The 14,089-nt window shown below is 44.8% G+C and overlaps 1 protein-coding gene across 3 annotated transcripts in view; it reads right to left on the bottom strand.

Moving 5' to 3' along the window:
- psd3l (pleckstrin and Sec7 domain containing 3, like) overlaps positions 1–14,089 on the bottom strand; it is a 92,822-nt gene that overhangs the window by 67,065 nt on the left and 11,668 nt on the right. For 2 of the 3 annotated variants that reach the window (XM_076284460.1, XM_076284461.1), the window contains 3 exons: positions 11,551–11,659; positions 6,362–7,394; positions 4,707–5,219 (listed from right to left, as the gene is read on the bottom strand). In XM_076284460.1, coding sequence (XP_076140575.1) covers positions 4,707–5,219; positions 6,362–7,394; positions 11,551–11,659 — 1,655 coding nt within the window. Of the gene's footprint in view, positions 1–4,706; positions 5,220–6,361; positions 7,395–7,574; positions 7,697–11,550; positions 11,660–14,089 lie in introns of those variants that run through there. The other variant, XM_076284462.1, reaches the window with a different exon arrangement.

Below are 14,089 nucleotides of genomic sequence, written 5' to 3'. Positions count from 1 at the left end.
GCTTTTTATTCCTCGGGAAGCCGGCCGGCCGAGCTCAGGTACGCGGCAGCGCTGGGTCTTTATTTTCTGCTTAATCATGAGGACGGGACTGGAGACGGGGCGGGCGGCCAGGAGCGAGTGTGAGCGAGGGAGGGAAGAGAGGGAGAGGGAGAGCGCGGGGAGCCGTTCCTGTCAGGCCGCACAGCACAGCACAGCGTAGCGCCTGGGATCTGGTTGGGACGAGAGAGGAGGAGGAGGAGGAGGAGGAGTGAAGGAGGAGGATGGGGGGGGGGGGGGACAAAACAGAAGGAGGGAAGGGAGAGGGAGGAAAAAACAAAACAACAACAGCGCCCAGGCTCCTGCCTCGCGCTCCATCTGCGGCAGGGCAACAGAGGGCTGCACACACACACACACACACACACACACACACACACACACACACACACACACACACACACACACACACACACACACACACACACACACACACACACACACACACACACACACACACACACACACACACACACACACACACACACACACACACACACACACACACACACACACACACACACACACACACACACACACACACACACGGAGGCTCATGTAAGCAGGGATAGATGGAAAGAGTAAATGGACAAGTGTGAGTAAGTGTGTAAATGAGTGTTGGTTACTGTGTGTGTGTGTGTGTGTAGGCTATATGTTGTTTATCTGTGTGTTTGTGAGTGAGAGAGAGAAAGAAAGAGAATGAATGAGTCCATGCATATGTGTGTATGAGAAAGTGAGTGAGAGAGACAGTGTGTGTGTGTGTGTGTGTATGAGATGTCAGGAGGGATTTATTTGCGCGTTGGTTTCACATGTACAGTATAAGAGCGGAGGGGAGTCATGTGAGCGTTTGCAGCAGCACTACTGGGAGGTTTAGTAGGGCTATAAATAACACTGCACTAAATATCCTCTGATCGGACCTGTCAAAAGCATCATAACACAGGCTGCTCCTCAGCCGGTCATGCCTCGCATTTCAATGAGACGCTTTTTCATTCATCTGACAGAGGAAGGTATGCTGGCACGTCAGATGGAATAGTGAAAGAGTTTTCAGGTAGAGCATAAAATCTAATTTGTCATGCAACTGACTGAGTAAAGCTTTCCAATATATTTGAAGAGTTTTATTTTATAGTATCAGTTGAAGTTCTTTAAGTAGTTAAAATGTAGGTGTCTGTTTTTATGCGCTTGCTTGCACCCTCTCTAGTAGCCTGAGTTTCATGTTATCCTCGTTAAAGAAAGAATAGTGATTGATTGACCGACTATCCAAACCACTAAACATAGTTACACTATGTTACACATAACACTAAATAGAACACTATGTTTTTGACCGAAATAAAATATTTTAATGTGATGTAAGTTTTCAGCCTTGTAATAATTTCATGTTTTCTAACAGCAGCAGCCCAATTCAAAACAGTCTGAAAATGACAGTCTAAATAGGCTCAGCACTAGAACATGAGAATCCAGACCACAAAAGATTATCAGTTCCACCTAAAACTACATTTCATTTAATCCAGTGCAGGGATACTTTTTAACATTTTAGTACACCTACATTAAATCTTTTTTGTCAGCTTTTGCTTTAGCTCACCTCACAAGATGTTCATGAGCAAGCACAGTGAATAGTGAAAGTGAACCCCCATACAGATTTGTGTTAGTAGGGGCCTTTAGGGCTGTATCCCTGGTAAGAAAGAGAGCTTTGTGCTCCTAGCAAGGAGCCTGCACCGTCTATGACCCAACCTCAGCAGGCCGTAATATGCTCAAGAATTTCCTGCAGTCTAACAAACCTCTGAAAGGCAAACACTTTCTGCGAGCACTGCTTTGCCTACCAACCCACCCAGGCTGTTACCACTGCTTAACTTCACACACCCACTGAGCTGTCCTACAACTGCCCTCACTATTCTTATCCACTATCCATTTTGTATACATTACGTACGTCATATTGTGTTTGTATGCATCATGTACATCCATTGCATGCAATCTACATTTATATCCTGCTTTATGTAGGAACTTATCTGCCTGGTCGGATTCTTTTCTCCCCCTCTCCTCCTATTTCTCCTGCCCTCATGCCCCTCTCTCTCTCTCCCCCCGGCCGGCCCCAAGGAGATGGGCCTCCCCATGAGCTCAAAGGCCTTGGTGCTTGTTCTAGGGGGTTGAGGATCTAGGCTCTGTGAAGAGCGTAGAGACACTTTCAATTGTTTTGGCACAATATAAATAAAATTGAAATTGTATTCAAATTCAGACCAGATGCAATTTATGGCTAAAAAAAAGACTTGATCCTAAGATGAAAGGGGGGGGGAAAACTCTCTCTATAAAAAGTAATCTTATTTGGCCTTGAAGTTGTCAATGCTCTAATAATGTATGCGTCTTACACACTAAACATAATTTCAAAGCCTTTTTATGACTTCTTTAAGACTAATTTTCGAAAAAGTCCATGACATTCACACAACTTAATTATAAGCAGAAGTTAATTACCCTATACTATTCTTTTTTTTACCTCCTAAAAAAAGTCAATACCATGTGAATGATAGTAAGATGCAAGCAAAGAAGTGTGTGATTCTTAGCCCACCTGCTGACCTCAGTCTCTGCTTCTATGCATTTGCTTTCAAGTCAGGTATCAACATCCATTATTCACAAAGGGAGGAAGTGACATAGCAGGAAACTAAACATGGCAGCCATGACACTGAGCAATGGAAACACTTTATTGGAGACACCATTAGAGTGATCATCCATTACAGCTCTAGTCTGGACAGCACCCTGAAAGGGCCTAAACATACAGTACACACTGTGATATAGTTGAGTGCGTAGTACTTTTATATCTTTGCTAAAAAGACAATTACAATGAATGACAATTTGTGATGACAGAGTGAATGTGTACAAAAGGTGATATTTTTGATAATACTGATGTGGACAAACATTTTTCAATAATATGTAGGCTAACTACACTACAAGGATTAGCCCATTCCATCTGAAATAGACACACTGGGGATGATTCTGTTAATCAAAACATCCTGTTGAGCGTTCCACACAGAGACTAGTTAGAGATGAAACATAGATCAATGTGACCAGGTTTTAACAGGTCCGCTAATCATCATGATGTCAAAAAGACAAATGCTCTAAAGTGGTTACTGAAATTAAGTATTCTTTAATGAGTAAAGACGTTCATGGATGTGATACCACAAGATTGGGAAGCTAAAATAAATCAAACCCTTTTTAAAAGATATTAAACTTCATGTAATTTTTATGACCTTTAATCTAACATCTTGATGAAGATGTTACACATTTTGACCAGCAGAGGTCCCCACCAACCTTAGGAATTTCCAACACCTCACAAGGTGGTGTAGGCCTACACTTCAAATTACTTGTTAGCTTTAAGGCAGGAACCCCAGTCCTTCTGATTTTCTGACATTTTATCTTGGTCTAATTTGAGATGGAATGACCCATGACTAATTTTCATAAACAAGAAAGTGAATTCAGTGCAATGGATATGGCTACTTTAAGTGCAAAATATATGTATATTCTTGTGAATTAGTAATATTATACAGTGTGAAATACTAGGCTACTTCAGGCCTCAGAAAACTACTTTTGACCTTTCCAAGTGCATTCATGCCTTGCATCATTAATGATTAGCATAAAGTATACATAGAGGGAGGATACACAAAATGGGGACAGAAGGGTCCTGAAATGACAGGCTACTAAAAAGTGTATAATCTCAAAAAATATGTAGAGTTCATCCTGCTAGGGCTATGTGAATTCATGTAACAAATGGCTAAGCTTACAGTGAGTCTGGTCAACTGAAGCGGGCTACAATTTCACCAGAGTTGTGTGAGACAAGCTAAATCTGAAGTTATCAACACTATTATTAGGGTGCCAAAAGCCAACAGAGCAAGACTGCCTTTTCAAAATAGGACTTACGAACATGTTGTGGCAAGAAAAAAAAAAGAAAAAAATCAGGATATCCAAGTCAAACTCATTTGAGTACTTCAGTTCTCTGTTTCAGTTAATCAATCATTCCTCCATTCAGCATTGTTTGAATAGATGAAGGACCATTTCCCGTATGGACCACTTCCTCTTACCTTCTAGTTCAAGTTATGCGAATACAGTGAACTCAGTGCACTCATTCACTGAGTGATGAGTCAAGGCAACCATGAACACTCTCAGCTTGCTCACATTACAAGTGCAATACTCCTTCACTCCACCAGAGGGCAACATACAACAAAACATATCAAGACAACTTCAGCATCAACACCCAACAACAAGATTCATATTTTTGATCACTGATAGAGTACTGGTCATATCTATGTATTTAATGTTAAAGGGATAGCTAACTCTTATTACTTGAGCACAAGACATACTTGTACACACTGGCATGTTTTATTGTTGTTTTTAATGTTTTATGTTAAACAAAAAGGGCCGATTTCCAGTACTTGGATGATGTCCTAATCCTGGACTAAAAGAGAACTTCAATGAAGATCTCCATTGAAAAAGATCTGTTTCTCTAGGGCTAAGCTACAAGTCCATTGACAAGAAACTGGCGCAAAATGCAAAAAAAAAGACAATAAAGCCAAATTAAAGTGTTAGCTTAGCTAACTGAGGGAGCAGAAAGAGTGAGCTATCCCTTTAAGGCGGACATCCACCGTCCATCAACTCCGCTGGAAAAGACACACAAACGGCCACAGTCCTACCTCAGGCAGCCCTGCAGCCAGTCTTTTGAGTCCTGTCCCGCGTTCTCCACCACTCCATTTGCCACAGATCCGGCAGAATTGTCACTGGAATGTCTGCTCGATGCAGTCTCCGTCTCTGTGGAGACAGACGTTCGGTCCCCACTGTCCGTCACATCCACAAAGGACGTGGTAACCTCCAGGGCACCCTTCCCGCTCTTGCCGGTGGCCGTGACACTGAGCACCTCCTGCCGGCCAAAGTCCGGCGCGACTCCGTCCAGGAAGTGGCCGCTCTCCTTGAGCCGCTGCTGGATCATGGGGGTCAGCGGCAGGTCAAAGGTGAAGCTGGGCTCGGGCTCGGGGTCGTCGTCAGCCGACGACAGGGCGTCCAGCGAGTCCAGGCTGCTGTAGAGCGTGCTGCGCAGGCGGTCCGACTCCACGATGCTCTCAAAATGCGAGCTGAACACGTCAGTGGCTTCGTCGCTGCCCTGCGACTTCTTGGCCTCCGCCTCTGAAGACTTGGCCCCTTCGGCGCTCCTGTGGACAGTGAGGAGAGCGTAGCGTTAACGAGAGAGGAACCTGGAGTTTGAGGTTTCAGAACTATTTTCTTCATTGTCCGTGTGGTGCTGCCTTTCTACAATAAGCTAGTGGACAGTATCTATTCCCAGAAACATAATCACATGTCTATGCGGTACGTGTGTTAGATAACTGAGGGTACTGAAATGTCAGTTAAGCCATTACAAAGATACTGATTAACAAAAAAGATAACAGCTCATATGAGCATGGTTTGGCCTGCAGATGCACTTGATGTGCAGCATGAGAAGTGTACCACACATTCACAAACACCCATGGTCTATTTTCTCCTGCTTGACAGCATGACACATCAAAGATTTAAAGTGACTGAGGCTTCTCTAGCCGAGTCTGTTGTCAGCCACAGTGGAACCCCCCCCCCCCCCGCCCCCCGGAGGAAGTTATAGGCATATGATTCCACTATTAACCCAGTGACCTTACACCTCTCCACTTCCTCGTGGTGGGAGTTAAACAAAACAACAGATTTCCGTTATTGTATCTTGGTTTCACTGATGGTTTCCATCTAGCCACTTGTTTATGGGAACCACGGGACACTGCTGAGAGCAGAACGAATGATAGGGGCCCAGTGTGCAGGAAATGTGCATCAGTGCTTCAAACACAAACCACAGCATGCAGAAGCACTCAAAGCTCAGATGCTGTCTGCCTCAGATCCTGCCACAAGCCAATCAACATAGTACATGATACGACCGAAACGCGTCGGCTTGATGTCCCGCTCAGAAAAATAAAGGACTTTTAACTTTACTTCAGACGTGCCTCGGACCCTCTCTCTGCTGTCTACTTGTATTCCTCTGGACACCGATGAGCACCTGAAGTTTCACTGACTACCCACAGACGCAACTCTACCCCTCTCTCTCTGCATGGTACATGATATATTTTGGTCCTACCAATCTTTTGCCATTATTTTTGTAGTTCTCTTTTTTTCCAATTTATGGTTATTCAATTCATACATTGCAAAAAAAAAAACAAGAATGCAAAAAGGATGATTTTGATCTGACTGTCTATCATCAAAAGAAATAATGAATCCTTACTGATATTTGCAGACTTTAAGCGGTCATGCATTCCACAGAGTAGAGGCTTTGGTGGTTTACCTTGAGCTGTGTTCCGATGCGGACTCACTCTCCGGGCTGAGCACACACACCTCAGGGAGCGCCCTGAACACCTCGTCCTCCAGCGTCTCCACCCGGGGTTTCTCCATGGTCCCCGAGGTCCCCGAGGAGTTCTGCCCCAGCCGCTGCTGTCGCTCCTCCTCCTCCTCCTCCTCCTCCTCCTCCTCTCTGTGCGATCCCTCGCCGCCCGTGGTGGTCCCGTTCACGGCGCCGCTGCTCGAGCCCTGCGAGCCGTCCTCTCGGCTCTCCACAAAGCGCAGCTTCTTCGGGGGCTTCTCCCGCGACTGCGACTGGCCGCCGTCCAGGAAGGCGGTGAAGATCCCCGGGATCTCGGCCAGGATCTTGCTGGACTCGTCCAGCGACGCGTCCAGGGCCACCACATCAGCTTTCATCTGGGACGCCATCTGAGTTTGGGTTTCCGTACTCGAGGACCGTCTCCCTTCCACTTCCACCGAAGTCTCGTCTCCAGATGTGCGATCCGGCAGGGATTTGTCTTGGCCAGCGGCGGCGGCGCCACTGGTGCCGTCCAGAGCCAGCAGTCCTGCGCTCAGCGCCTGCAGCTCCTCCGTGACGGAGCTGAGCGAGAGCGTGTCCTGCCCCAGCACCTCTGCCCATGTGTCCAGTATGAAGCTGTCTGACTGCTGCAGAAGCGAGGCTGGCTCACCGGCGTCCTCCTCCGCTGCCACCGGGCCCGGCTCGGAGCAGCCATTCTGGGCGCTTACGGCGGAGGCTGGTCGCCCGTCGCTGGAGCCGTTGGGGATCATGGCAGTGGGGAAGGGACGGGGGCCGCTGTCGGTGCAGGCCTGTGGTGAGACGTCGTCCAGGTCGTCCTGGGGGTCCACGCCTGCATCCCGACACCTGGCCTTAAGGCCGCTCAGCAGGCTGGCCAGCTCGCGATCGATCTCCTGGAAGAGGGACGTCTCGTCCAGCTCGGCGTCATCCTGCAGACTCGGCTCAGGGTCTAAACTTGTGCTGCTTTCCTTTTCTGGTAGAATCTCAGTTCCAGTCGATGACACTAAAAAACAAAAAATACATACAATATGAATGGCATTATCAGGTCAATCTCATCTGTTTTTAAACATCATGCATCACAAACAACAAGATAACATTCTGAAACACTATCCATTAAAAACATACAAAATAACACAAAACAAAATAACAAAAATCATAGAGCATAGCTTACTAATTTGCCTACTTTTATTTCTCACTACATCATTATTTGTCTGGTGTTTTCAGGGAGCTCATGTAGGGGTGGCGGAGGTTGAATGGTGCCAGTGTGCCTTGGGAACACTACCCCACTGTGTCCGCTCCATGGAGGCGGCCGACAGAGGAAGTGCTGGGCGAGCTCCAACGCACACCAGGGCCGTGGGTGGCACTGGCCCACGTCTCTCGCTTGGCTGTCAGACATGGACAAAAACACAGTGCAAAAACACACCATTGCTGCTGCCGCCGTTGCCAACCGGACTCTCTCGGGTCCAAAGAAACTTGCTGCGACGGAAAAAGAGGAAAGGGGCATGCACTGCCAAGAAGGCCCCTAGAGTTTTTATTTCTTCAGAGCTATTCAGTCAATAGCAGCACTCACACTCAGTCTAATAGGAGTTTAATGGATTCCTAGTAAGGGCTCATTTTTCATCGTTGTATGAGCATTGAGGTGAACACCGTCCAGCTTTTACAACCACAGCCATAAGAACTACTAATTAATCAAGCAGATTTTGTGTAAGCTATATGAGAGAAAACTAGAGAAGCATCACCCTCACAAGATGGCAGCATTTCGACATTTTTCTCCTGCTAAGGACAAAGACACTTTGCTGTAGTATGTTTGAACATATCGCTTCAAATATAGTTTTGGGTGTACAGAGACTTAAGGGCAAAATATTTGTGTGGGTCAAGCAGCCAACAGAAAACACCAGATTAACACAGATCATACACATGAATCTACTTAACTTAAGCACCTTAAACAAACTGAATGAGACCAAGCTACAGTGGCTACTGTCTTCAGTCCACCATCTGTGGCAACAAATTTGCGCTGCACACCACAGACTGAACTTATGGAACGTTGTGTTTTAGGGAAAATGCCCTACAGCAGAACTCCCCTACTTCTTTGAGGGAACTCCCTCTTTGAGGAAATGCTTGACTCACTCTGATCAGGAAGTCAGCGGTGTGGTCTGTGAGCGTGTCAAGAGACCAGGCCCGAACCTGTTCTGACAGCTGCCGAGAAGCCACAGGGATCACCTGAATTAGAAGAGCTGGAATGAAAGCCTGCCGCTTTGTCACTTTGTCAAGACAGTGACTGATGCAACTGGTATGCTTAATGATGGCTTCAGGCAGTAGGCCTGACAAAGGTGTGTTAAAATGAGTCTTGGAATCGTTTCTGGTTTAGCGTATAAACATATAAAACAAATGCCTTTATATTTCAGCATTTTTAACTCACAAGTCATATTGATTTGATTTATGAGATTAACAGCTCTGGCTACATTCGTCTATTTGCCTAAAGTAGCTGAGTCACATACTGAATTATTAGCCAAACTCATTGCACACCAGCCTATGCAGTAGTAATTGCATGCACCTAAACAGGCTTTACTGGTGTTACTACACAGAATGCAATATGTTGAGACAGACCTGGCCCAAGATAAAAGAACAAAACTATTCATTTTACAACCTGTAATTTGATGCCAATACAAAGTCATAATTATTGGTTCAAAGGTTGGCACATGGTTTTGTTTAAGATAAAAAATAATGACAGACTAAAAAAGGGAAGCTGGTGTGCTTGCATTATAAAAAGCAGAGGAAGTGACTCCCATCTGCTCCATATGCTTCCAGAATGATGATCCTGTCTCCTTAAATCAACATATGTGGCACGACGCGCCAACTAATCATTTCAGTTGGTTGAACTTTGGACTTGCAACTCCTAGTGTGTGGTGTGCAAGTTGTCACCTTTCGTATATTTGCATAGGCGTCATAAAGCTTATCATTCCGTACGGTTTGCCCGTGAAACATGAGTGAAAACAAGTCGAGTGGATCCATGATATTACTGTAGGCTACAATAGATTAAAAACATGACATGACGATGACAATAGTAGACGAGTGAAAATAAATTACTGTGGTAAACATTCTGTCAGACTTGACAATATTAGTTTCTATTAATGACAAATGGACGTCTATTTCTGACCACATCTTTAGTAAATATTTCCTTTTACTCGCCGCTGTATCCTGCTCTACTCTGCTCAGTGTTGAGCACCATGCTTCCTGTTGGCCTAATAGGATCACCCAGTGAGAGTGATAGCACTAAAGTTACTCCTTCTCAATGGAGCTTGGGGTGCTAAGAGGATGAAAACCCTGGCATGGATGACCTCTTAAGCTCCGACCAAAAGCCCTTCTTTTGATGCTGAGATAATTCTGACTGTCTATGGGGGCAGTAAAAGTTCATTCTCCTCACTCTATGAGGAGATCAAAACAGAAAACACCTCTTCCAGAAACATCACCTAGACTGCATGTTTGAAAACAAATTTCCAACATGCATCAAATACTAACGGATAAAGATTTTTTGGTTTTTCAAAGGTTTTTCAAATGTTGCCTCTTGGTATACCGGAATGGAAAGCTCACAAACACTACTTAATACACTGTAACGAAACAGCTAGTGTTCCAATGTGAAACCTGTGGCCAAGGTATTAGGCTTGTAATGTATTCAGTTCATATTAATGACATCAAAGTCATCACTTTTTCCAAACCTGGGGTTGTTCTTATGCAGTTTCCCAGATGAATGAGGAGGTATTTCCACGATTCTCTTGCCATGTGCATAAACTCCCTTTCATTTCTTTATTTATATATTTTCTTCTGACACACTGTTCCAAAAGCGAAACAGAAAACCTCTTCTTGTTCCACCTTGAGTCAACCAACTTTGTATGCATTTCTCACGTCACAATTGACAAGCTCATAACAACCTTTCTAGTCCAGCGTTAGGTGGAAAGGAGAAGTGGCTTGGGTTGCATAGCGACAGCCCAAAAAGAAACAGATCTTTCCCACTGAGTCAGCTCCATCTCACAGAAAAATGAGGGCACTTTCTCTCCACTCGCCCAGGCCCTGAGATAGAGAATGAAATAGGGCATGGAAGTCATATTCGAGGCCTGAGGCTGTCCAACAAGATGTGTCCTCGTTAGAGGACTCTTTCACACGCTCTTGACAGCTCGCTAACGCGCTGGCTGAAAGTCGAGGAAACTTGTTGGAGAAACAAACCCCCGAGAGATCACCTGCAAGTCATCATGTCTGACATTGCCTCCTGATCCTTGCTGGCATAGTCTGGTCACTTTTTTGGTGAAGGAGACATTTGTGAAGATCCACATAATGTGCCGCTGGATCAATCTAGAGCATTTCCAGAGAAAAAAAACTTTCCCTCTAGCTCTCTCTCTCTCTCCCTCTTGGAAAAAAAAATCTAACAAGATTTTCTTTGTGCCCACATTCACATGAAATGTGAGCTGCAAACTGCATGACTGAGAGTAAGCCATCTTGGGAGCTCTGTAAGTGCATTTACCAAAAGTCTACTGGAGGAGCACCAAGTAGATCTAGGAATCAATGGTCAAGCTGTCTGACCAGACACAATTATGGACTGGGATTGATCTTCAAAAATAATATATAGTAATCATACATTAGGATCCCAAAAATAGAATGATGTCGAGCACATATAGCATTTCCCGTCAAAATACTTAACTCCATGAAAAATAGTCCTGTGGGAATGATGGTGTTAGTTGATGTGTAATAACTTTCTTTGACCACTAAATGAGATAAGAAGATCTGTTTATGTATCCATGCGCTGACAAGACCGTTGAAATGTATCCCTGCTTGACCTCACCATACTACCATACTAGCATACAAGCCTTTCGGATGCTTCTCTCAGCCAAAGCTAGAGTGAAATATGCATTCTTAAGTGCTGCTGCAGTACATAGGAAGTACGTCTTGGCTATTTTTAAAAAATATTAGGCCATATTGTTTTGCAAGAGTTTCTGAGCAGTCACATCTCCTTTTCCATTATGCAACACAATATTACCAGTCAAGAACAAGTGTCATGACAACAAAAACTTACTACATCAAGCTCTAGAATGCACAGTGAAGTTCCAGAATGTCTGAGGTTATGAGCGCTGGGATCATGGATTGTGATAACATAAAATGTAACTTACCAGTGGTAACAGAGCTTGACTCTTCTGATTTCCCGAAGAGAAACTCGTATTTGGCCTTGGCGACACTTTGAGCATGTGAGGAGTTGTTGACCCAAACGAATGTTTCAGCCTAGAAGAAAGAAAGAAAAACAACAGCCAGATGTTGAGTAGATGTCCAGGCAACGAGTTGAACAACACAACAAAAAGTTGCATTCAGTTCAGCTTTGCAAAGAATGGCTCCCAGCACACACATAGCACGCCATACTCACTAGGCTATGTCAACATGTCTGAGTTAGTCAGCATGAGCACTGCTGAACCTAGTAAAGGTCATGTGCTACAGCTAGCCTCCGCAGAAACACTGGGTCATACACAAGCCTACATCACATTGGGTTATTAGAATTTTGGACACCCCTAAAGCATTCATGTCTAAACGGTTTCAGTTCTTTTGCATACATATTAAAGTGTGTGTTGTTGAGATGTTCAGACATACCCCAGAAGAAGTTCGCACATATCCCATTAAAAGTGTATGCTGGAAGCAAATATAAAAACCTACACTGACTACTCTGTAGCAGATGAGGGACAACTTGACCCTGACACTGACAGCATAAATCTTGGGCAACAAGCTGTGAAGTTACAACAGAACTGGGAAAACCAAATTGTGGAGGGGACTACCAGGATTCCATGGGAAAGTGGTTGCCATGGCTGCTCATGTTCAGCTGGGGAATGAAGGCTTCTCCTCCCAGACAGAGAGAGAGACACACACACACACACGGCCCCATTAAGTCATTTTTTATAAACTAGTAAAAGTGAAGCCCTTTGGAGAGTGGAGACTAACAATTCACCCAAGTCAAGCAACTTGCTTAATAGACTAACCACAACATCTATAGCTCGAGTAAACTAACAAGGGTGTGAAACAGAATCAATTATAGCCATGTATTGTTTAATATGAAAGATGTTCCAGTCACAAATCAGAGATCTAGACTAGAGAACTTTAACATTTACCCAACTTCTCCATGTTAATGTCAGTCTTAATCTGCCATCAGACAGCTTCTGATAACATCAGTGCTACAGGAACTTGAACTGGGGTAATATGAACTGGGTGTGGATGATGTACGTACACATTTGACCAAGGTCTTGAGTAATATAGAGGAACTGGAGAGGTCCAGTTCATTGGTCTGATGAGGCCCTACCACTTTCAAAACCTCATTTAAATTAGTGGCATACAGATGCCTTTCCTTCTCATGTCTGAAACCAAATTCGTTTAGGCTGCCTGTTCTAACCAGTTCTATTGATTGCATGTAATGGCAAAGCTAAATCTGGCCAACCAATCGAGCAAATATAACAAGATTTGGGCTACTCCTTTTCCAGAGGCATCTCTCCCCACTGCACAGAGGTAGAGGAGCGGAATGCTGCATCAGAGTGCAGTACAGTGTAGTGTAGAGGTGTTCTCCCCGTCAGCCCGGGGGCCTGTGAGGATTTGAGTCCCATCGCGGGTTGCTCATTAGGGCTGTGTGCTGAAGCAGGCCATTAGTAAAGTTAAGCAGCAGGGCCGGCGGAGGTGGCCAGCCAGCAGTCACTCTGTCCATTAAAGGTCGCAGTGCACGGAGGAGCCGGCCGGACGTCAAGTCAAGAGCTCTGGAGAGAGGTGGCACAGCAGCCCCTCTCTAAGGACCTGGACTCCAGCTCTGACTGTCTGTCACTCTTCTGTCTGCTGCTGGTGGCATGTTGCACATTGCAGCATGAAGTGCTTCCAGTGGCTGGCCTGATTGTGTTTAATTGAAGGAAAAATACATTAAGCTACCAGTGCATTTCTACTCAAGAAGTCTAAGTGAGGAAGTGTATAGACAGGCAGAAGAAGGGGAGAAAGCTTATTAAGGTTGATGGCTAACAGACAGTGGGGATAAACATAAACTAGGAAACAACTGGAACAGCTTAAAAAAAGTTGACATTCCTAACACTCCAAGACTATACATCTTAAGCTATGCTTTCCTATTTAAACTAACCAAGTCGATATAACCTTAGAAAACGAAACCAAGCTAAACAATCAAGTACAACACATTTTTAAAGTAAGTGTAACAGATAGAGATGGGCACTTCCTTTCTCTGAGAGAAAAGTCTGACTGGGCCAAACAGAACATTTCCCTCTTTCCTGGCAGTGAGCATGGGGGGGGGGGATTCCCAGGCCTGTTTAGACTAACATGATTATAATTAACAGCCAGGCAACAGGCAACTGTACAGTGGAACTAGTAGAACGACTGCATTTGATGAAATGGCGCCTTGTGACCTTCCTCTCAGCACTTACTGTGGAGCCTCAGGCTAGAAAACTGCCACAGCACATGCAGTTCTGCATCCACACATGAGGAAGTTTAGGCTAAGCAACATCAAGGCCACTGTCAGCATGTCCACTTTTGACTGAGGCAGAGGGTGAGCCACACAGGAGTCATGTGTTCGGCTAACTCAACAAAACAGCCAAAGCACGGCATGGAGTGCTTTTCAGACCTTTTCAATTTATTCCAGATCTCCATTTGGTCCAAATTGAAACAAAAACAAACACATAGGCC

Source organism: Alosa pseudoharengus, unplaced genomic scaffold (genome assembly GCF_046254945.1).
Source record: "Alosa pseudoharengus isolate Yale_2024_CS ecotype anadromous, Long Island Sound unplaced genomic scaffold, YU_APseudo_1.1 YU_APseudo_1.1_scf_14, whole genome shotgun sequence".
Taxonomy (NCBI): domain Eukaryota; kingdom Metazoa; phylum Chordata; class Actinopteri; order Clupeiformes; family Clupeidae; genus Alosa; species Alosa pseudoharengus.
The sequence above is the reverse complement of the archived record's forward strand: the minus strand, read 5'-3'. Positions and strand labels throughout refer to the sequence as shown.